At 33.3% G+C, this 24,283-nt stretch overlaps 2 protein-coding genes across 2 annotated transcripts; one reads left to right on the top strand and one right to left on the bottom strand.

Annotated features, from left to right (window-relative positions):
- Positions 1 to 1,055: 1,055 nt before the first annotated feature.
- LOC143067292 (DNA-directed RNA polymerases I and III subunit RPAC1-like) lies at positions 1,056 to 18,126 on the bottom strand. The gene is made up of 11 exons (XM_076240429.1): positions 17,969 to 18,126; positions 10,683 to 10,754; positions 10,164 to 10,271; positions 9,538 to 9,670; positions 8,883 to 8,999; positions 7,757 to 7,806; positions 6,662 to 6,727; positions 5,600 to 5,666; positions 5,016 to 5,138; positions 3,811 to 3,927; positions 1,056 to 1,200 (listed from the first exon to the last, which is right to left on the bottom strand). The coding sequence occupies exons 1-11, from the start codon at positions 18,107 to 18,109 to the stop codon at positions 1,076 to 1,078; spliced, it is 1,119 nt and encodes a 372-aa protein (XP_076096544.1). The 5' UTR covers positions 18,110 to 18,126; the 3' UTR covers positions 1,056 to 1,075.
- On the top strand, positions 18,119 to 23,940 carry LOC143067293 (AP-2 complex subunit sigma). Its single transcript, XM_076240430.1, has 4 exons — positions 18,119 to 18,212; positions 19,634 to 19,783; positions 20,399 to 20,572; positions 22,778 to 23,940. Exons 1-4 carry the CDS (start codon positions 18,210 to 18,212, stop codon positions 22,877 to 22,879), a joined length of 429 nt encoding a protein of 142 aa, XP_076096545.1. The 5' UTR covers positions 18,119 to 18,209; the 3' UTR covers positions 22,880 to 23,940.
- The last annotated feature ends 343 nt before the right edge of the window (positions 23,941 to 24,283 follow it).

Below are 24,283 nucleotides of genomic sequence, written 5' to 3'. Positions count from 1 at the left end.
AATTTAACATTACAAAAAATGTTTACTTTTTTTTTCAAGTAGTCACTGAACCATGAAAATCAGGTCAAGGACATTTGACTTGTGACTGACAGAAACTTCGTAATATGAGGCATCCATATACAAAGTATGAAGCATCCAGGTCTTCCACCTTCTTAAATATAAAGCTTTTAAGAAGTTAGGTAACGCCACCACCGGATCACTATCCCTATGTCAAGCTTTCTGCAACAAAAGTTGCAGGCTCGACAAAAAATGACATATTGTTTGGACCACGAATAAACAAATGTCTGCTCTAATTCTAAACTGGTGTGTGCTTGGCAGAGAAGAAGAAAACATTGGACTTTGCAAAGGATTTAAAAACCCATGACCTCTATCTTTGGCAAATATGAGACCACTAAGGAAGTAAAAAGGAGTAGGTTCAGTAAGACCCCTTTTTGGCCCCAAAATATAGCAGTTTTACAAAATTGTTAAAATGTAAACCTTTAGTAATTCATTGGACAGTAGAATGCTTCTGCTACATAAATATGGGCTGTTTTTGACAATACAATGCACATATATCCGGTACTACCACCATTAAGTCATGTTAAATTACTGAAATCCTCATAATTCTAGCATTTTAGTTAAATTTTAGACGGTTTTCGTGTAAAGCGAAAGTGGCCGCATTCGTGTTCATCCTTAATATTGAAATGTAAGTTGTATTTTATGATAATACATAACATATATAAAGGTTGAGGATGAACACGGATGCGGCCACTTTCATTTTTACCAAAAACCATCTGAAAAGTGACATTTTTCGGCATATTAGGTAGATTTTTCATATTTGAGCTTGAATCGGATCGTTTTTAATGACTAAATCTGTTAAAATCTTTCATATAAACTAATTAATTCAAATAAAATAGACACTTAAGTGTTTAAAAAGTGGTCAAAATCTTTCGTCAGATGAACCTGAAATTTGAGGCCAAAATCGGTCCTTACCGGACCTACTCCTTTGTATGAACATACTATAACTGTAGACAGTGGTCTAAGTTCCTGTTACATAATGGACACTGAAATAATGGTTGACAACTGTAATAATGATTTATTTAGATTTATCTGTGTTTTCTTTCAGTTCAGTTAGAAATGTTCTACATTTTTTCATCAGGACTTGTACAGCTTCACATACCAGTACATCTGGTGTTAGGACACCTGTAGACTCTACACAAACTGAAATAATATGTAACATTTTTAGTTCATATCAAAAGTGGCATTTTATTATCATTTATTCTGTTTTTCATACTGTCACTTTTACAGATTCTCAATAGTAAAATAATTATAGAATAACTAATCGAAGAATTCAAAGAGAGAAAAAATTTTCAACAAGTGACAAAACAATACATTAATCCACAAATGCATGTAGCGCATGAGTCAATTATCAGTGTTGTTCGGTCAACAGTTGAATATTTACGATATTCTTTTTATTACATTGGCAAATAGTTATTTTTATGAAATTAATGTAGAAAATGTAAGAAATTATATTTTTTCCTACACATTCACAATTTGTTTTAATCCGACTTTATCGACGTCTTGACAATGCCTATTGTTGTATGACGTCAGAGGAGGGAAAAAACACATTTATTTCACATGTGAAATAATTGTTTCTTTTTTCACTGGGAAATCAAAGTAATTCATTGCAACCAATGTAATAATATACTATATGTTGTGTTTATGAATATTTATTATTATGTACACATAGATTCATTGGAGAACAGTCAGAAAGATAACTTCCTTTGTAATATCAGTTCCCAAGGAAAGATGAGCCTCAGTGGCCACAGTGTGTAAGTGGTTTAACTACTGTACCAGTCAGAAAGATAACTTCCTTTGTAATATCAGTTCCCAAGGAGAGGTGAGCCTCAGTGGCCACAGTGTGTAAGTGGTTTAACTACTGTACCAGTAGCCTCAGTGGCCACAGTGTCTAAGTGGTTTAACTACTGTACCAGTAGCCTCAGTGGCCACAGTGTGTAAGTGGTTTAACTACTGTACCAGTAGCCTCAGTGGCAACAGTGTCTAAGTAGTTTAACTACTGTACTGGTAGCCTCAGTGGCCACAGTGTGTAAGTGGTTTAACTACTGTACCAGTAGCCTCAGTGGCCACAGTGTCTAAGTGGTTTAACTACTGTACCGGTAGCCTCAGTGGCCACAGTGTCTAAGTAGTTTAACTACTGTACCAGTAGCCTCAGTGGCCACAGTGTCTAAGTAGTTTAACTACTGTACCAGTAGCCTCAGTGGCCACAGTGTCTAAGTGGTTTAACTACTGTACCAGTAGCCTCAGTGGCCACAGTGTGTAAGTGGTTTAACTACTGTACCGGTAGCCTCAGTGGCCACAGTGTGTATATGGTTTAACTACTGTACCAGTAGCCTCAGTGGCCACAGTGTCTAAGTGGTTTAACTACTGTACCAGTAGCCTCAGTGGCCACAGTGTGTAAGTGGTTTAACTACTGTACCGGTAGCCTCAGTGGCCACAGTGTGTAAGTGGTTTAACTACTGTACCAGTAGCCTCAGTGGCCACAGTGTCTAAGTGGTTTAACTACTGTACCAGTAGCCTCAGTGGCCACAGTGTCTAAGTGGTTTAACTACTGTACCAGTAGCCTCAGTGGCCACAGTGTCTAAGTGGTTTAACTACTGTACCGGTAGCCTCAGTGGCCACAGTGTGTAAGTGGTTTAACTACTGTACCGGTAGCCTCAGTGGCCACAATGTGTAAGTGGTTTAACTACTGTACCGGTAGCCTCAGTGGCCACAGTGTGTAAGTGGTTTAACTACTGTACCAGTAGCCTCAGTGGCCACAGTGTCTAAGTGGTTTAACTACTGTACCAGTAGCCTCAGTGGCCACAGTGTCTAAGTAGTTTAACTACTGTACCAGTAGCCTCAGTGGCCACAGTGTCTAAGTGGTTTAACTACTGTACCAGTAGCCTCAGTGGCCACAGTGTGTAAGTGGTTTAACTACTGTACCAGTAGCCTCAGTGGCCACAATGTGTAAGTGGTTTAACTACTGTACCAGTAGCCTCAGTGGCCACAGTGTCTAAGTGGTTTAACTACTGTACCAGTAGCCTCAGTGGCCACAGTGTCTAAGTGGTTTAACTACTGTACCAGTAGCCTCAGTGGCCACAGTGTCTAAGTGGTTTAACTACTGTACCAGTAGCCTCAGTGGCCACAGTGTGTAAGTAGTTTAACTACTGTACCAGTAGCCTGTCAACACTGATGTGTAACTTTGAATCCTACATTTTGTAGGTGAGTTCAGCTCCAATCGTATTTGGGGGAAAAAGTCCATTATAGCGTTGGCATAATTAAGTACAATCCAATATTCTCCTAGTAAGAATCTAGATATCTCAATTTTTTCAAGTAGATTTTTAAATTCTAATTTGTACTTTGAAGAATCTTGCAACAGATGAATAAATTTGTTACAAGAAATTTATTCAGGATATAATGTTTTTACTTAGATAGATATTTATTCTCATTTAAATGTTAAAAACTTTGAATGGCTTAATTATATCTTTTGGCAGCCAGTTCTTTTTTTTAAATATAGTTAGATGTACAATATTTCACACCAGGGATCTTTTTGAAAAGCATAATATACCAAAACATAGGAAAAACAGATGTTTATCAAATGTTTAATTTCTCATTACAAAGATTAAGTTTTTTCTGCAAATTTCCCACCTATTTTCACAAAACAAAAATGCACAATGTGGCAGTGACACCAAAACAGATCAGGTCATGGTCATAACCTCCAGATTTATACAGGAGAAATTATACCACTTGAGGTCTGAATGATATACTTACATATAAAGTGATCCCTTATTCTTTCTAACTTGACTGTATCTTTCAGATCTTCATGACGAAAGACTTCACGACTACAGGTATCTTTTCTAGAATTTGCTACTCGAGCCTTCTTCCTTCCTAAATCAGTACAATCTATCTTAATACCTAGCTAATTATAGGTGTTTTTCAATACAATGGTAAATTGCCAATATTTGTGCCACTTGAATACCAATGAAGGACTAACATTGCTATGTTTCTCAGTCTGCATGTTATATTATATTTTCGCTATGCTCTGGGTCCCTATTGCTTATATTTATACAAAGTAAGTGTTATCATTTCACATTTAAAATTGGACAAATATTGATATAACCAAACTAGGATATAGCTCAGGATTACAAATATGCAAAAAAATTATTCCTCAGATGCTATTTTTACGCAGACTTCAGCTTGTCCACGAACTTTACGCACAACCCTCGTACAGTCGTAAAGCTCTATTCTTTTATGCAAACATGGTTTAATAATTACACAACTTCATGTTTATCAAAATCACATCTGCAATGAACCCTTAAAGGGGCACTAGCTGTCAAATACATGTTCACCTATTCTAATCAAATTCTCATATTTGATTTACAACAATGTAAAACATTTATCCAAACTATTAAAAGTACTCTCAGATCAGCACTAATTGTCTTTTTGTTGTTTGAATATACAAGTTCCCAGTCACATTCAAATGTTTTTGTCAGATGTATTACTATTTGTATCCATCTGATGAGTTAAGCCTTTTTCAACTGAATTTTATAGTTTGTTCTTATGTTGTACTGATATACCACTGGCCCATGTAAGGGGAGGTTTGGGATCCCGCTTACATGTTTAACCCCACCACATTCTGTTTGAATGTGAAGGTTCCAAGTCAGGAACCTGTAATTCAATGGTTGTCGTTTGTTTATGTGTTACATATTTGTTTTTTGTTCATTTTTTGTACATAAATTATACCGTTAATTTTCTCTTTTGAATTGTTTTACATTCATCATTTCAGGGCCTTTTATAGCTGACTATGCAGTATGGGCTTTGTTCATTGCTGATGACTGTACAGTGACCTATAGTTGTTAATGTCTGTGTCATTTGGTCTCTTGAGGAGAGTTGTCTCATTAGCAATCATACCATACCACATCTTCTTTTTTATATCCTACTTAATATGAACTGCTCATAACTTAATTTTTTCATACCTCCCTTAACTCTGTCTATTTCAATGACACCAGGAGAGAAACATTTCTGTAGTTTTTCTGCTAGAGAGCCCTCTACCGTTTGAAGTAATGTTATTTCTGGTAGGAGTCTATATGATGCTGTTGCTGAAAAAAAAACCACCAGATAAATTAATTTTATTGTACTGATATCAAAAGTCAGCATTTGTGTTATTATAAGACTTTTTATCTTTCTCCAATTTTCTAGTATTTGCTCAAGATATTTTTAAAACTGCTCCTTGTTTTTGTACTATTAAATTATATCATGTGCTTTTTAAGTTGCTCACTTTAATAAGTTGAAATATATTTTAGTTTACTAAAAAAAATTACACTGAAAACAAGAAAAGAAAAAACGAGATTAATTGACATAAAGTCATAAGCCTTCGTCATTGACGTTGCTTTGGAATTTTTTTATTACACATTAGCTGTTCCAAATCTTATATTTACCTCTTATGTTTTTTCCAGCAGTGAATATTATGACTGTGCAAAGAAGACTGTGCTTTTAGCCGAAGAGAAAAGAGACATTTAAAGTCATCTGATAAAATATATTCTTTCGAAAACTAACTTACCAACTGGTGAGAACTTTGCATGATCTTTACCTATACCTTTAACACAATGCATTCTGATGTCTAACTCCTAGAGTGAAAGAATGAAAATTACTAGATGGCATTAATGATTGATTGATTGTTGGTTGCTTAATGTCCAGTGGCAAATAGTTCATGCATATTTGGGACGAGAACAAGTTCACAATAAATACAATAGAACTTAGCCTGAAGTCTAAGTTCCAAACCTAAAAGTAGCCTGAAAGTCTTTGGTTTATAGGTAAATCAAAAGTCTAGGATCAGGTAGGCTGAAAATCTCTGTTTAGCTTAGTTTAGATCTCACAAACATTTATTAACCCTGCAGCAGTTTTGTGCCTGTCCCTGGAGCATCTGGCCTTGGTAAGTCTGTTTTTTTTTGTTTTGGTGCATTTATATGTTTCAAAGTTTAGTGTGACATTCATTTTTGTTGAGTTAGTACACATTCTTGTTTAGGGGCTAGCTGATGAGGGCCTCCAATTGCAGGATTTCCTTGCTGTGTTGAAGACCCATTGGTGGCCTTGGTCTATTTCTGCTCTTTGGTCGGGTTGTTGTCTCTTTCACACATTACCAGTTTCCATTCTCAAATTTATTTGAATAGACAAATAGGCTTTAAGACTTTGGTAAGGTTAGCTGTACATAAGACTCAGGATTTTGCCAATAAAATAAAATTAACTGTCTTTCGGTTATTTTTGTCATCAGGTTCCTATCTCATTGACCTATAGGATCCACATCTTCTTTCACTCATATTGAATTGTAAGAAAACTTCAAGGCCACTGTTACTTAAAATAGAAACTTTTGGAAAAATTGTTTTTATAGATGGTAACTAAGTTCTTCTTTGATGGTTTCAAATAAAACTTGACTGAAAAAGAGGATATTTGTGGGTTGTGGTTGTGAATTTTTTTATTTCTGTACTTCATTGCAGATATATATATATATCCATGTTTCACTTCTACGTTTAGTTCAGAAAATTCAATAAATTTGAAACTCATTTGATTTTAGAGGAAGTTGGTTCCAAAATCTATGCTTCATAGCTATAGGTATAATGCTTACCTGCCCTGGTCTTAACTTTGCTATCAAAATATCATCATGGACTGGCCTGATTTCTCCTTCTTTGAACTGAAACAAAGAATGAATGCATTGATATCTATGTATTACAAATAGTTGCATTTCTCAACAAGCATATATACATGATATTAGCACAATCATAATAAGTAAAATAACTGTGTTTTCCAATGAATTTGGTAGTACCATTAATATGTTAAGATAGACACAGTAGTCAGTTGATTCAAGTTTTATTTGGTTTAGCTGAAGAAGTTGCTGTCAGATGCTGCTACACTACTACCTGATGAATCCTTACAGCAATGTTTTAAAACTAAGCAAGAAAATAGTCCTGTTGCCTCAATTTTTTATTTTAATTTTTAGAGAAGATTTTCCCCCCTTTTCTGTCACCAAAAATGGTTTTCAATGTACCAATCAATTTTGTACAACAGGCATCTTGAAAATATTCTCTGATATTTTGTGAAAAAAGCATGATAAAAATGTAGCTTAAGCTGATTATTAAAAAAATCCTAATTATGATAGATAGAACACTTTGAATGAGGGCTATTCCAGAAAAAAATGTAGGGGGGGGGGGGGGGTGGAAGGCAGTTTTTGTCAGCACCCGCCACCCAGACAATTGTAATTTAGAATTATAGTGCATTATAGTGTGAAAAGTTGCTCCGATACCCATCACCCATGTATTATTAATACAATGTGCCTTCCAACCCCCCAACCCCCCATACATTTTTTTCTGGAATAGCCCTGAATACAATTATTTTTTCAACTCAGCTATTCAAGGGGAGATAACTCAGTTTTTTAAATAATTTATCAAAAAGATGTTTAAATCATGTTTTTTTTATTCAAAAATATAATACTTTCAATATTAAATATAATAAACCAGAGTATACTCATTCTTAAAATATAACATGTGGCCAAATACACAACTTCCAACTGAGTAACTTTTTACCAAGATAAGTTTACTTGAAATACTGTGCTGAATTTTTACATCAAATAACAATTCAAAATAAACTATTAATACTGATGTCAATAAATCAAGCACTTAAAATCTTATACTTAAAGAGGATTTTAAGTAATGAAAAAACTTACAATTTCAGCTTGATTTCCTATTGGAACCCACTTCAGATGTTTTGTTGTCACTGAAATATCATAAACAGCAATTATAAGATTTTTTGAAAATAACCAGTCTTAATACAATAATTTATGTACATGTAGCTAGTGGATATAATATTCTCATTCTATAAAAATTCTATTGTTGAGAAATGGAATTTCTTCACTTGCAACTAATCTATAAATTTTACGATCTGAGGCTTAATATATAAAAAAAAATTTTTTTTATTGGACTCAGGAAATGTTTTCTCCGTGAATTATATAGTGGGAATTACATTTTTCTCTATTGTTTTGAGGATAATAGTTTGGTAAATTTCAACATTCTCTCCAAACAGTCTGTACGAAATGTTGTTTTTGTAAATATTAATAACCTTTTCAGACATGGTTTAATTTTCAGGCAATCACATTGGTAAATTTAGAGAGTTGCAGGGAAATAAAGATCTTAAAGATATTTAAATATCAAGACAATGAGTGCTGTAAACTTTTAAACTACCTACGAATAGGAAATGTCTGTATGTAGAAATGGTTTACTAGTATAAATCTGCAGAACAAATATAAAATAATTCCCTTTCATAGAAATTTAGGATAATTTGACAAAAGTCTTCTACCAAAGGTTTTTCAAATGGACAGACCAACAGACTACAGCTGTTACTAGACCTGCTTTTGCACTTTCAATTTGTAAGTTTTAAAAAACCGGTATTGCTTATTTATTTTGAAAAGAAAAATATATGACCATGATGACACTGAAGATGAATTGTTGGAATTTTTATTTCTATAACTTACTATGTATGTTTTTACTCTTTTAATACATCCTTTCCTGTTTCATTCTGTATTTTTCTTTGTTATATCATTTGTTATTTCATTAAATGCATGGTATAATTGTGCCAAAAAAATCTAGTTACTTTAAATAAGTGTGGATCAATTGTTATGAGATATCAAGTGACTCAACGTTTTTGGGGGATTTACCAGAATTTTTAAAGGACATGGATTTCTGATGTGAAAAACCTAAGTATGAATTTGGACTATTTTTCTTGATTCAATAAACAATTATTTCCAATTCTTGTCCGAACTTTGTGAAATAATTAAAATCCAGAAATCAATATACCTTTGTGGTCTTTATACAGATCATCAGGATCTGTTGTGTCTGCAACCTTCAAACACTTTGTACATTTGACCTTCAACTGAAATTCTAAAGTATCACCAGCTGTTCCCTCTGTATCACCTGAAAAGGTAAAATATTATTTTAGAGATAAATGTAACTAGGTGTTACTGCTAATGTGTTGAGGGCTTTATTTGGCTATAAGTCCTGAATATTTTTATTTACTACCTATTGATTGAAAAACCCCATATCCATATCTGCCTGTCTGATTTTAAGGCACAACCATAAAATCAAACATATCACAATTATAAAGGATGGGAATGTTTTAAACCAAGAATCGTCAAATAATAATTTGTTGTTTCTGAACAAAATATATAAACATAAAAAAGACCTTATCTGTGCTAATTTTGATTAATATTTTTTCAGCAAAAGTAAAACAAATTTTGTTCTTTTTTATTTCATTCACATAGCTTCTATTTTAAAAGTGTTAAAGCTTTGCTGGTGTCTGTCTTTATTTTATTGTTGAAAATACCAGTATCATTTCATTTCAACTCTGTGTAATTTATGATTTACAAGATGGTTGATCTTAAAAATCTGTGTTGAAAAAAATGAAATCAGTCTTAAAGTACATCTGTATGACATCCCTAATTCTTATGAATACCTTCCTGTCGATATTCAAACAGTCTTGGATCAGCTTTAATAGGTATCAATCCCAGTCTGTGTGCTAATACTTCATCTTGTATTATAGAGGTATTATTGTAAATAAACACTTTTTCTATGGCCATTGTGGGTACCTTAAATAATAAATAATAGTAGTGTCAATCCATTACAAACATCTTTTAACATGTATCACTTAAAAGATCTGACTAATAGCAAGAATATGAGAAAACACTTGTTTGAATTTTTGTGTGATTACTTAGTCAACTAGACCACCAGAGCTTGCGTTTATGTTGTTTATTTACTGATTTTAAATAAAGTCAATTGAATTGAAAGTGGCTTTGTTTAATTAATTCTAAATGCTTTGGCTAAAGAGGCATCACTAGTGAGATTTGGGGTTTAACCTGCTATCTTTTACTTACTTCTGAAAGAAGAATCCTTCTAAATGCATTGGCTATAGAAGCATCTACTCCTACCATGTCTACACAAGTGTGAGTTTGGGTGTAACTTGCTATCTTTTACTTACTTCTGAAAGAAGAATCCTTCTAAATGCATTGGCTACAGAAGCATCTACACCTACCATGTCTACACAAGTGTGAGTTTGGGTGTAACTTGCTATCTTTTACTTACTTCTGAAAGGAGAATCCTTCTAAATGCATTGGCTATAGAAGCATCTACTCCTACCATATCAAATTCCAGTTCATCATGGCTCATCTTTACCATATCAATTCTGAACTTCTAAAAAAGTATAATGGTTTACAACTATAACTTTGTTCTAACAAACTACATGCATTGTTCCATTAGTTTAATGTCTTTGCTTCATTTTTCAATACTTTGCAACTAATATTTGTAGCTTGTTTTTATGGTGTACTGTTATTCGACTGTCCCAGTTTAGCGGTGGGTTGGCGCCTTTAAACAAGTTATAACTTTAACTGCCACATTGTATGTGCCTGTCCCAAGCCTGTAATTAAGTGGTTGTTGTTTGTTGCTGAATTAGAATATCATACTTGTTTTTTTATAATTATTTTGTAAATAAATCAGGTAGTAAGTTTTCTCTTTAGTTTTGAATTAGATTTTAGCTGACTATGCGGTATGGCTTTCAATTATTGTTGATGGCCATACAGTAACCTAGCTTTATACAAATCTTACCTTTTCAAATTTTTTCTGACTCCAGGAGTCATCATAATCTTCATAATTTCCAGGAAAGTCAGAGCTATGTGTCTACAAATATAGTTCATGAGTTATGTTTAAATTCCATATTTAGAATAAGAACATGTACCTTAACATAAACTACACAACCACAAAATATCAGGTCTGTCACTGAATTTAAGTACCTTTGCCTTATTTTTAGCATTTGTATGGTCATTTGATAAAGTCATGCTGATTATGAACTTGCACACAGTTTTCTCTGCTTTCTTTGTTTGAACTCGTGCTGGTTTTCTTACTACAACCAGAGACTAAATACTTGTAGTTAAATATTTTTTGGCCAATTATTGAATTTCCTATTGTTATTCCCTGTATAAGGACAAAATTCAGGTGTGATTATGACCTGTGTATATAGTGAATTTTAATTCCAAATACACCATTTTTGGTGGTGCGCCTGACAGAGATAGAATGTACAGATTAGGAAACAGGTGCAGATTGTGCAGTATGTTGACTGACCATGCACGAAAGCATATAAGACAAGGATCGATAATGGTCTCCAAGTTAGAACATTTTTCTAAAAATTTGCACTGTCAAAAGCTTTCTTTAAAGAGTGCTCAGTTCAGGGCGATTTTCAGATACACTTCTTCTTCTTCTTTAAGTTTCTAGCAATCCTTCAATTATTGAAGATTATTCGCCAGGCGTCGACTAAAAAAATTATAATTTACACTATAGCAAAATAAAAAAATCAAAAAAACGTATGTACATTCGAAAAATAAATTTTGATAAAACTTTATACATTTGATAACAGAATAGTTACGGGTAGAATATGGGGATGAGAGCAGATTCTGTGATCATACTCTTAAATCCCATTACTGTACTGCATGATACTATTTGTTGTGGCAGATAGTTCCAATTTATAATTGTTCGTGGATAAAATGAATATTTATAACTGTCTTTAGATGTTTTTATTTGCCTTAATGAGTGTGGATTGCTATGTCTGGTTCTATTGTCTAGTGGGATCAAAAAGTTATGTGTAGGGACTGCAACAATTTCAATTCATGAATAATTTTGTAAATGAAAACAAGTAAATGCCTAGTTTTTTGAGTGGGTACCAATTTAGGTCCGTCATCATTTCAGTAACTGAGCTGGTGTTATGGAAGCAGTTGCATGAGAAGCGTGCTGCTCTTCTCTGAACTTTTTCAATTTGTGTAATTTGCTGTTTTTGATGTAGATCCCAGATTGTTGAGCAGTACTCTAATTTTGGTCTAAAAAGTAACACAGGCTTTGCAATACAGGTATTTACAAATTTATTATTAATTTAAAATTTTTCATTTGAGTCATATTTCGTACTTTCGGTCATATTTTAAGATATTTTTTTCCTTTAATTTTGGTTTCAACTTTTTCATTTTTTGTGGTTGACTATTAATTGGAATGAGTCCTGTTGTGCCATAGGTATCAAACCGTTATTTATGATTATCTATGATTACCTATAAAAAAAACATAATAAATCATATAAATAGAATCATTGCCGGGGAGCGTGTCTCTGTTTAATGCAGAGTATACAAATATCAAATCATTGCCGGGGAGAGTGTCTCTGTTTAATGCAGAGTATACAAATATCAAAGGTAATAATCCTTTAATTAGTACATGTGACTGCCAATTATCAAACAATGTTACAAATATCAATGTGAATTTATATATTTTGACATATAATATTATATTTGACGTTTTTTTTATATTTTTTTGTGCAAAAATACACTATTATATTTTGTATCATAATTTTAAACAAATGTTTTTCGTTCAGGCTCCAGTAGTAATATAAGGACCACCATCACCCTACCAGCACCAGCTTCTACACAACCACTTGATGATACCAGACCATTCATTTAATATTGCACTAACTTTATTGAGTTCATGAATTAAATGATCATAATATAGTACATTTTGGTATGTTTAGTGCTTAAAATTTACTTTTTGACTTTGATAACTGCATGTTTATGTATTTAAGTAAAGTTATGAGATTGTTACTTGAAAAAATGTATATAAGATGAATGTTCTATTGCATATGTATATATGTATTTTCTTACATTTTTGATTTTCTACATTCCTGACCGAAGAGAATATTATGTATGCTGTATGGTTTATATGTTTGTTGTATATTTGTTTATTTGTATGACTAAAAAAATTTTTTGAGGTTAAAATAATCAAAGTTGATGAAATATTCTTCTAAAGTGGGTACAATGTAGATAGATATCATGCCAAGCGAAGTGTGGCGAGAAACATTTGTGGTGAAATGAGCGAGAAATTAAACTTTTAATCTAAAACCGCATAATTTAAATGATAATCTACATTAACCATAATTAACCAAAAAATCTTTTAGTTTCTGTTCATTGATTACCTCTATATATTTACCAGAAAACAGAACTGAACAAAAGTAGAAAAGAAACAATTCTGAGTACACAAACTGATTCTCCATATTAAAAAAAGAAACGAATTATGTCAATGGTTGCTGGGAAAGAGGTAAAGCAATATGTCTCTGTTTCTGCAAAGAACCTTTGGGGTATGATGACAAGGTATCCTTAAAAATTGTAAAATCAACAAGCTACTAACAACCCTAACTAATTTCTGTAAGGTCTAAGGGATTCATAATGCGTATATATATATATCTATTGAATGATTCAAGTTTTATTAAGCCAATGGATTTAATAGTAACATTCGTCTAGGATATTTCCTAGCAAACATGTCCAGAACAGCTTGGATGTCAATGTCAATATCCTTGTGGACAATCAGCAGAACTAAGGCATTAAACCGATCCTCACTCATAGAACTTCTGAAGGAATTCTTTACGAATCGAAGTGAAGAGTTTGCTCTCTCTACTGAACTAGCTGTAACGGACGTAAGCAATAGCAAATTCAAGACCTTTGTAATGTTCGGGAACAACAATGGGCATACTCTGCTGTCGACAAGAGTGTCTTTGATGTTATTGGGTTTATCCGTCTGTGAAGACCATTGCCTTTGCCATAAATTATACTCTTGTTGAAAGCTTGAAGCCATCGGCAAATCATCTTTGTAAACCTCCAAAAGATCGTCTAAAGCGTCTCTGTTGGTTTGTTCTAAATGAGCCGGTATCAAAGCCATCGCTTTAACTGCCTTCTGAGATAGACTATTAAAACGACTACTGTACTCTTGGATCAAAGCATCAATATATGGTAAATAAATGGCCCTTTTAAAGTAAACTTGTGGAGTATCTCCCGGGATGTTACTTCGCTGAGTTTGTCTACCACAGCGACGAGGTATAACAAGTTCGGTGTCTGCTACCTCAGCCATCTGTTCAGCTTTTTGATAAACATTATCATACTCTGAATCATTTCCTCTTGCCGATATCAACATACTCTTAATGTTATCTACCATTGAGTAACCTTGAAGTTAGTCTAATGCAGTGCCTTGCAATTTCCTACTCAAACCATTCAAATAACCGTAATAGTACATGGCAGTTTGGAAACATACAATAAAGGTTGCATCTGTAATACGTTTTAGAAGTCCCTGTGACTCTGTAACGGCTTTGGTATCCCATCCTCTTTCTGTACCGATTGCTGAAAGACAGTCAATAATGGGTTGATACATTGCGTTAAAAACTTGTATTGTAGTAAACTTCTCTACCCATCTTGTTTCACAAAAAATTTTAAACTTGGCACTTTTGATTTTTGAATCTTCCTCCCTGGTGTTGTTTACATCAGTTATACACTTTTCTAGACGTCGACATCTTTTAGGAGAGTATCGAAAAAATATCCCTAACTGTTTTAACGCATCCAGCATAATATGGATTTCTTTTACTTTGCTACTTTTGCATAGTACTAAGTTCAAATCATGTGAACTACAGTAGTGGTAAACGGCCTTTGGGGAGTGTTCGCGGAACTTGGCAGCACAGCCATTATATTTTCCCGACATGTTACCTGCTCCGTCCATGGTTTGGGACCTGCAAAGTTGAGTATCTAACCCAGCATTACTAAGAGACTCTATCAGTTTGCTTGCAATCTCCACTCCAGTAATAGTTTCGCATTCTATGAACTCTAATAAACGCTCCTTTGGTTGCCCATGGACAGTATAACGGATGACAAGACCCAGTTGTTCCCAATTACTAGAGTCTGTTACTTCGTCACATTGTATTCCGTAATACGGGCCAATACCTTGTGCTCTAACTTCGCTGACAATTTTGTTCTGTATGTAATTCTTTAAACACAATAGTAAGTCGTTTTGTGACGTTTTGGAAGTGTAGGTAGCGTTTTTCTTACAAGAGTTAAGATGGTTTTCTAGAATGGAATCACCAGCTTCCACTCTGAAATTAAGCAATGCTTTGAAATTTCCTTTGTTAGTACTGCTTCCCTTATCAGTATCGTCATCCCTGAGGCCACGCAAGGCAATACCTTGTCGTCCACAGAATACCAATGACTTGATTATGGACATGAGTATCTGACGGTTTCGCTGAATAATTTCTTGATTTCCAGAAGTAAGTGTTGCATCAATTCTTGATGAAGGGTCAAGATGTGTAGATCGAAAAGCCTCAAGTTTTGCCATCGATGACTGATGATAGTAAGTTGTAGCGTGCATTTTCATGTCTTCTTTCGCGTGTTTCCAATCTCTGTAGGGTTCTCGTATTAATTTGATGGGTCGTCGATGCGATGAATCCGGAAACAAACGACAGGGCAAACAATATAGACCATCTTGAGAAACAGAATATGATACAAAATTAAAAACGGAGAACCATTCCCGCACACATGATCTTTTGAAATTTCCAGATTTCCTTCTTTTATCCGTGTAAGTTTTGGACGGGAACTTGAAGGAAATATGTGGTTCTCTCTGGAAGTATAAAAGGTATTTCATGTCATCTGGAGCATCATGATCATAGTTATATATATCACATAAAATAGAAGCAGTACTATTCAGTTGAGATTGTGTATTTATATCATCAATGGGAACGTCGTCGTTCTCTTCATGGTCACTATTATCACTTGCATTTTGCTGAGATTGAGTCACAGGTGTACTTTGTGCACTGCTTGTTGTTGCATTTTCATTCACTTGTGAATCTACTCTAGCTTCAACTGAAGGATCTTGAACGTCTTCACATGGTACAATCGGTGAGTGAACAGTATCTAGTGGATAACATGCTATAGAAGTTGCCTCGAACGGCATATCTGACGAAGACAGCGATTTCGCACATTTCTCTGATATAAGTAACAAGCTGATCTAAGGAACGAAATCTTAGTACAACTGCTTTCCCATCTGGGACCGATTTTCCAGATTCATCTCTGCTATGCGAGTCCATTACCAAGTACATCTGATCAGCTGTCTTTTTTGTACCAATTGTATAACTTGGATAGTTCCCAACTGTCATAAAACACATATCTGATTCCTCATAGCACCGCTTAAGGGCTCCTTTGATACTAAAACACAAGGCGTCCAAGTCGTCTACTGCATGAGCTGTTGATCCGCCTCTAGACTCTATAACACGAAATTGTAAACTTCTTCCCGCAAGATTAACGGTACTAGGTATTTCATTTATAAGCATATAACCCCCATGTGTGGATATTGAGTGGTAAAGATCTGTACCAAGTTGAAGGATATGATCAACGTCAGACGGAGTAGATGGTTCGATGGTGACAGATGACATGAAACACAGGGAGACACAAACGCATTGTCTTCCACCATCTACTAGCATACCTTGATGTTGTGATCCTTTGCAAACCAATCTACAATCATGACATCAACACTTGTTGTGAACTCATCTATATAGTAATATTAGGTAAAATATACACTAAACCTTGCAAGATATGACTTTTCTCATTGTTGAAGGCCGTATGGTGACCTATACTATAGTTTTTAATTTCTGTGCCATTTGGTCTTTTGTGGAGAATTGTCTCATTGGCAATACAACAAATCGAAGTTTTAAACGTTTAAAGCCCTTACACGGCCGGTAGTTGCGACCTAAAGAGATACAGGGTTTCTACAAAAATAATTATCTCTTGTTTTGTACAAAGTCGATGTGTCTAAGCTAACTGTACATGGTTTCAATAATGTGGAATTAAATCGGTTAACTTTAAAATTACTTTAACTCTCCATAACAACTAGCCCTGCCAAACTTGGTTAAGACGAAGGAAATGTGAAGAGTTGACAGATAGACAGGCGGACCGACAGACGCAAAGTGAGACGAAGCAAATGACAATAGCTTATCTGACCAATATAAGATTTTGAAAACGAAAATTATTACTGGTACAATTTTTTTATCAATTCATAATACGTGTTTTTATTTTTGTTCTATTTTCGGAGGTCGTGCTAGACTTTTTACATACTGTAAAAAAAAATTGGCCGGCCCGCTAACCACTAACATCAAAATGAGATCCTTAATAAATGGTGCTTATTTTTTTTGGGATCCCATGTAATACTGCAGTACCTACGGGTTTGGTCCTTGACCGTTTAGCATGCTTTGGCAATAATTTATATGTTGCAAGTGAGAATCATATATTGTCACAGATATTATTAAATAATGAGTCAAATTATCAAACTAACCTCTTGCATGAACCATAATCTTTATCTTTCCTTAAGAAAGAATCTAACTTCAACTGCTTTCTTGGTCGTGCCATGATGAAATAACCCAAAAAGCGGGTAGGGCACTGCCACCTTCTTCGTGGGAAAGTGATGTAGGGATGTTTTTGAACTTCGATTATCAAAGAAATTGTTTATTAAAACTGCAACTACAATGTCAGAATTGTTTTATTCTAACTGCTGAAAGCCTATGATATATTTGTCATCAAACGCAGTACCGCGTTTGACACCTTCCCTTTGAAGTGTAACATTTTTATAGAACTTAAATAAACAATAGGTTAGATGATTAGTAATCACGTTAAATAATTCTGTTAAATTACTGTTTTATATAGTAATACTTGTTTGAATGTTAAAACAGATTAAATGCGACGACATTAGGCTAGCTTTAGTCGTCTCTTCGGATACTTATTACGTGCGGACAACCCATGCTTTGCAAATTTTAGGGGGGCGCACGCCCGCCACGCCCCCGCCTAAATCCGCCCCTGCAGTACAATGATGAAACAAGGAAATGCAAAGAGACTAGTTGTTTCAACATATATATATATATATATATAGGCCTTAGGAACAGGACCAAGACATGTATCTTTTCCTCTTTTTATACAGTAATTATAAGAGACTCAAAATTAACCAGAAGCTTACAACCTATACTATAGTATACTAGTTCCATATAAATGCTGGAAAAAACATACATTTTCTACAGCATGCTCCCGAAGAGTAACTTTCCTCCTGACGTCATCTATTAGGTCTGTCATGTCAGACTTGTGTATTTTTTCTAAGCAACATGCATGTTTGTAAACAGCTCCATGTGCTTGGTACTTTAAAAAGATCATCTAAACGCTTTGTAGCAACGTAAAACTCCTTGGTATAAAACGTTCTTCTGACGTTGAATGTGGGAGGTTAATCATTTCCGGTATACGAAATTATTCAGAAATGGTAACATTGCCTCTTTTTATTATATTTTATTTTAAGGCATTACTCATGATTGAATACAAATTATTTGACTGTTACACTTTCTCAGTTGATAAAAACTTGCAATAGTGCTAGGTGTATTCGGAGTTGAGATCCACATTTTGATCTGTTGAGTGTTGACTGTTGTTGACACTGTCACTTTTGACAGAAATAAATAAGCATTTTTGAATATTAACTTACAATACAATTTCTGACTGGTTTAATCTAATATTTTTTGGGAGTTCGTTGCCTATTGATGCTTTTCTTCTGCTTCTACATAAAAAGGCATTAAGGCATTACTCATGATTGAATACAAATTATTTGACTGTTACACTTTCTCAGTTGATAAAAACTTGCAATAGTGCTAGGTGTATTCGGAGTTGAGATCCACATTTTGATCTGTTGAGTGTTGACTGTTGTTGACACTGTCACTTTTGACAGAAATAAATAAGCATTTTTGAATATTAACTTACAATACAATTTCTGACTGGTTTAATCTAATATTTTTTGGGAGTTCGTTGCCTATTGATGCTTTTCTTCTGCTTCTACATAAAAAAAACCTGGAGCCGTTTCTTTCTGCTGAAAGAATAAAGTTCTGACTTCTGTTGGGCTACTTCTGTCTGACAGGCGCACACAAGCAGTAGGGACACATGATATATGTCCACGTAGACTGTGCTGGAGGAACACATATGTCCATGTTTTAATTTATGCTTCTCATCATTACTGTACCTCTTTCAAAATAAAAGACCGAAAATTAAAAAGTGTAATATGTTTCTACAATGACTCTTAAATGTAACTGTCATAATGGCATGACATCATTGTTTGGCATGTCACATCACAAACATTAAGCGGTCATATTTTCTGGCATAATATGATATGAAATGCAACCCTGAAAAACAACTGGCAGCAAGATGTTAGTGCATATACATTGGTATCTGTCTACATGTGCGTTAATTGAGCCTTGGGTCTGTTGCACCTGATTTTTTATTCAAATTTATGTCACTCATGTACTGGTTGGATAGACCACTTTCGAGTTATATCCACCACTGGAAAAAATCATCAATTATGCACACCTTTTTGACAATTGCTGAAATTTAACATAAAAGACGGGCATATACATGTTACATGTATGTACCTATATATTTTGAAGCTTTATTTTAGAGTTATGTGTATTCTGAATTTTTCAAGAGACAAATTCACAAAGGCACGTGGAATATATGACATCTGACTTCCACTTCAAAGGTTCATAAGGTATTTTTATCTTTACTGGTCTTGTGAAAAATGATACCAGGATATATCAATGTTGACCAATGTCCAGCAGTCTGCTCAAGTAATTTAATTAATTAGTTATATATAAAAATTTGCTGCTATATAACTTTATGGTATTAACTGATAATTTTTTCTAGATTCGTTTTATCCTGATACAGAACCGGGCTGGCAAAACCCGTCTGGCTAAGTGGTATATGCATTTTGATGATGATGAAAAACAGAAACTAATTGAAGAAGTGCATGCTGTTGTTACTGTCCGTGATGCTAAACACACTAATTTTGTAGAGGTATGCTATGTGATACTAGCACATGTACATACAATACCCATCATATGAATAAACAAACAATTATTTTTTAAGTGTCTCTTATACAAAATTTTATAGTAATGCAATATAATTCTTGAAAAAAAGTGGACACAGTAAGTTTCAAGTGGTGATCGAATCATAAAAATGCTGAAACATCAACTTGAAACTAAGCACACTTATTACAATTTGAAATACATGTATATAAAAAAATGCAAAATAAAGATTTCGATGCTCATTTTATGGTTCCCTAAACATAGAAATGTTGTTGACACTTTTAATTGTTATAAACATGAAGATGTGGTATGATTGCCAATGAGACACCTCACCACAAGAGACCAAATAACATAGAAATTAAATATTTGTCACCTTATAATATAACCTTCAACAATGATTGCCCATACTGTGAAGTCAGCCACAGAGACTTTGAAATGACACAAATGTAAAACAATTTAAGCGAGAAAACTAAAGGCCAAATGTATTTACAAAATAATGAATAATAATGAATGCTTAACAGTAGTTGTGATTTTCAAATGTATAAGATTTTTTTATTTATAGATATACCTGTGTATAATATTAATATGTATGATTTTTTTACAGTTTAGGAATTTTAAGATTGTGTACAGAAGATATGCTGGTTTATATTTCTGTATCTGTGTTGATGTAAACGACAACAATCTGGCTTATTTAGAGGCAATACACAACTTTGTAGAAGTGCTTAATGAATATTTTCATAATGTCTGTGAATTAGATCTTGTATTCAACTTTTATAAGGTAAAGTATTTATATTGTGTCTCAAAGTTTAACCTTCATTTTGGATTCAAAATTATAAATGTTGAATAATTATTAATTGAGTAGTAATGACAGTATTGAAATTTGTGATCTTCGTTTTGTTCCTTTGCTTCCTCAACCAATAAAGCTTGTCACCATGATTTTGCTGAAAGTGATGTTAAACACTAACAATCAATCTATCAATCTTATCTTATCTTTATGATGTTGTAACTGACAGAACAAGCTAGTGTTGTTCTGATGATCGGAATAAGTCGGAAATCAGTTGGTTGGGCCTGGCGATGTCGATAATCGATTGGGATTTTGTTTAATCGATTGTCGTTAAAGTTCCGGACTTTAAATATCAACTTCCGGTCCGTTTGCGGTTTGCATTTTATATGCGCAGTCAAACAAATAATAACAAAAAAAAATCAGGATCGATGACAATAACAATGTCAAACATCCTATAATTAAAGACTTAACCAATTTCCTTTTTTATAAACGTGACAAATGCATTGACTATAAATATTTGCTGATTGATGGAATGTTATTTAAAATTAATAACTTTGTATGAAACACTTTCTTCCAATACCGGTAGATTCTACTTGTTACTTGAGAGCGTACATAAAATCATTCTGAGTTTAGACAAAATAATTTCTTTGCTTCATTAGAACGTGTTGCAAATTGCCTTTTATTAATGTTTTATCCATTTGTAGCATCAAAAACGTCATATTCCTTTTCAAATTGCTTGCCAAACATCGTTTATTTTTGTAAATTTTCCGAAATTTGTCCGCCATATTGAAAAATATAAGAATCACAAATCGGATACGGTTCAACTATGAAATAATTCCGCATTCTTGCAATTATAAGTTCAGACGCACGAATGACACAATTGACAGAAAAATAATGATCACAAAAGTGAAAAAAAAGCATTCTACACGAATTAACAGACATTGGCTTTGTTTACTGTATATATTATAATGCAAATGCATTGTTTTATTTTTTTCTGTTAATCTTAATTTTTTTAAAGTTAAAAACTTTATATATCTTTTTTTAATTAGAAGCACTCAAATGTTTATACAGCTGTGTTATATTGAAATTGTATTGTGAGTTACACCATTGAAATTTAGAAATGTTAGTGTCACTGTCATACTGTTGGTAATTAATGTTGTAATTATGAGATAAAAAATGTTCAATAGGAATCTTGATTCTTATTAATTCTTTGTTTTAACTGCTAAATAAATAGTTATCAAAGGTACCAGGATTATAATTAAGTACGCCAGAATATATGAAAAGGAAACAAAAGATCAAATATGAATATATAAACTATACAATGAATATACACATTAGACATGTACAATGAGACTAAATGCATGATTTCATTTAAAAAAAGGGCAAGGTATTATGATGCGATTATAACCGATAGTCGGTTGGTTGCTGTTAACCGATTGTAATAGATAATCGGTTGGTAATTTCAACCGATTATCCAACACTAGAACAAGCCATACAATTACAGAATGGACATTTTGAAGTTTCAACTACATTGTTTTTATTTTCTATCTTCTGTGGGTTTTTTTTAGACCCTGCTCCCTTAGGTTTATGGTCAAGAGACTTTCAATCAAATTCAATTACGTTTCCTGCTTGAGTTAGTGTGATAGGATTTAAAAATAAGATAGACAATGCTATTTTCTATAAAGTTGCATTAATTAATATCATGACACAGTTATAAGAAAGTGTGATATTAGTGCCAATGAGACAACTCGCCTTTCAATTCATAATTAGTAAAAAGTAAACCAATATAGGTCAAAGTAAGACCTTCAATACTGAGTATTGGCTGATACCAAACAGCAAGCTATAAAGGCCCCCAAAAATGACTAGTGAGTAGTTTAAAACCATTCAAACATTAAAACCAACGTTTAATCTATAAAAAAAATATGTATAAACCACATCAATGTACGACAACCACTGAACAATAGGTTCCTGACTAAGGACAGGTGCAAACAGGTGCAGTTGGTTTAAATGTTGAAAGTCTCAGTTTGTCAACCATTTAGAAGCCCTGTTACTAGTTCATGATCCTGCAGCTTTGATTTAATTAGCAATGTTGCTATCCATCCGATGTCTTTTCCTGAATTTTCTGCTGACAAACATGACATATATCTGTGTGTCAACAGTTTATTTAATTGTTTTTAACATATTTTGTTTTATTTTCAGGTTTACAGTGTAGTGGATGAGATGTTTTTAGCTGGAGAAATTCGAGAGACAAGTCAAACAAAAGTTTTAAAACAACTTCTTATGTTATCATCATTAGAGTAAATACTGTGTTATAGGACTTAATAAATATAGACCAAAGTGTTGTAGACAGAGATGTCATGCTTGATATTGTGTATGATTTTATAACTATGAACTTTATAATAGTTGGTTGTTTTTCAGAAATGTCACTATAATCAGCTATTTAGATTAATGTCTTAGTCCATATGTAAAAATCTAATTATGTTTCTGAAGACATCATTTGAGTTTAAGGTAAAGAATTTGCCTAAAAAATGGATAAAACTAGATGTGATTAGAGTGAAAAGTGTAGTTTTTATTTTGTTGTAAAGTGATCATTATATTATCCAAATGTTGTTTTGTTGAGAAATGATAATAATGAGAACGTTCATAGATATTGTTCAAATGAATGATACATTCCAAATCACCTAATTATTGTTAATGAAGATACAGAATATTATTGCATCCTCAAGCATGGTTTTGTGTTTCATGCTTTATTTGAGAACTGTATATATATATATATATAGTCAAACCTGTTTAAGAGACCACCTGTATTCATCCAAAACTTGTGTTAAAAGACCACCAATTTTAGATCCCTCTAAAGTACCTTTCATATAAATTGAATCTGTAATAAAAGACCACCTGTCTTTAAAAGACACAACTTTTTTACTCTCCCTTCAATGGTCTCTTAAAACAGGTTTGACTGTATATACTTATCAGAAAGGAATGGAAATTTAGGAAAACAAAATCTAATTGCCGCTAAGAAAAATTGATTAGACTCTTATTATAGAAGTAAATTAAGGCATTTTGGTGAGAAACTGAAGAGGCCTCTGAATAAATTGCATAAATCCCTATATACATGAAACACTATTAATGGTAAATACTCATTTATTCATTATCTTTATGAGTATTGATATATCAATTATAAATTAGAGGTACAAAACTGTTCTTATATTTATGATAACAAAGGTGAAATAAAACCAGAGGTCTTTTTGCCTCTGGTATTTGCTGCAATGGTTTATTGTCATAACTGCAGCATTATAAATACATGTAGTACCATAAAATGGGAATGTGCAATGTACATCCTGAAAATAAAGTATGTAAACATACATGTATATATTGTTGTTTTATATGCATTTATTTGATATTGTTAGCAAATTCTGATCAGGTTGATTTAGGACATATCCACTGTTACAATTTAAAAATGAGATTAGCTTCATTGTGTTATAAGTCTGTCAGTGTCGGTCCGTCAAATCAGTTTTCCGTATTATTTTCTTCATGCTTGAAGATATTCATTTGATATTTCATAATTTGGTGTATTGTTTTATTATGACAAGTTATAGTTTAAATTTTGTTCCGATCTAATGATTTTGTTCATAGTAATGGTCCGTTGACTAAGAAAATTAACTAAAATTACTAGTTTTCCACAAAAAATTTTTAAGATTCTTGAAG

Source organism: Mytilus galloprovincialis, chromosome 3, assembly GCF_965363235.1.
Source record: "Mytilus galloprovincialis chromosome 3, xbMytGall1.hap1.1, whole genome shotgun sequence".
NCBI classification, from domain to species: Eukaryota; Metazoa; Mollusca; class Bivalvia; order Mytilida; family Mytilidae; genus Mytilus; species Mytilus galloprovincialis.
This window is presented reverse-complemented; position numbering and strand designations above follow the sequence as displayed.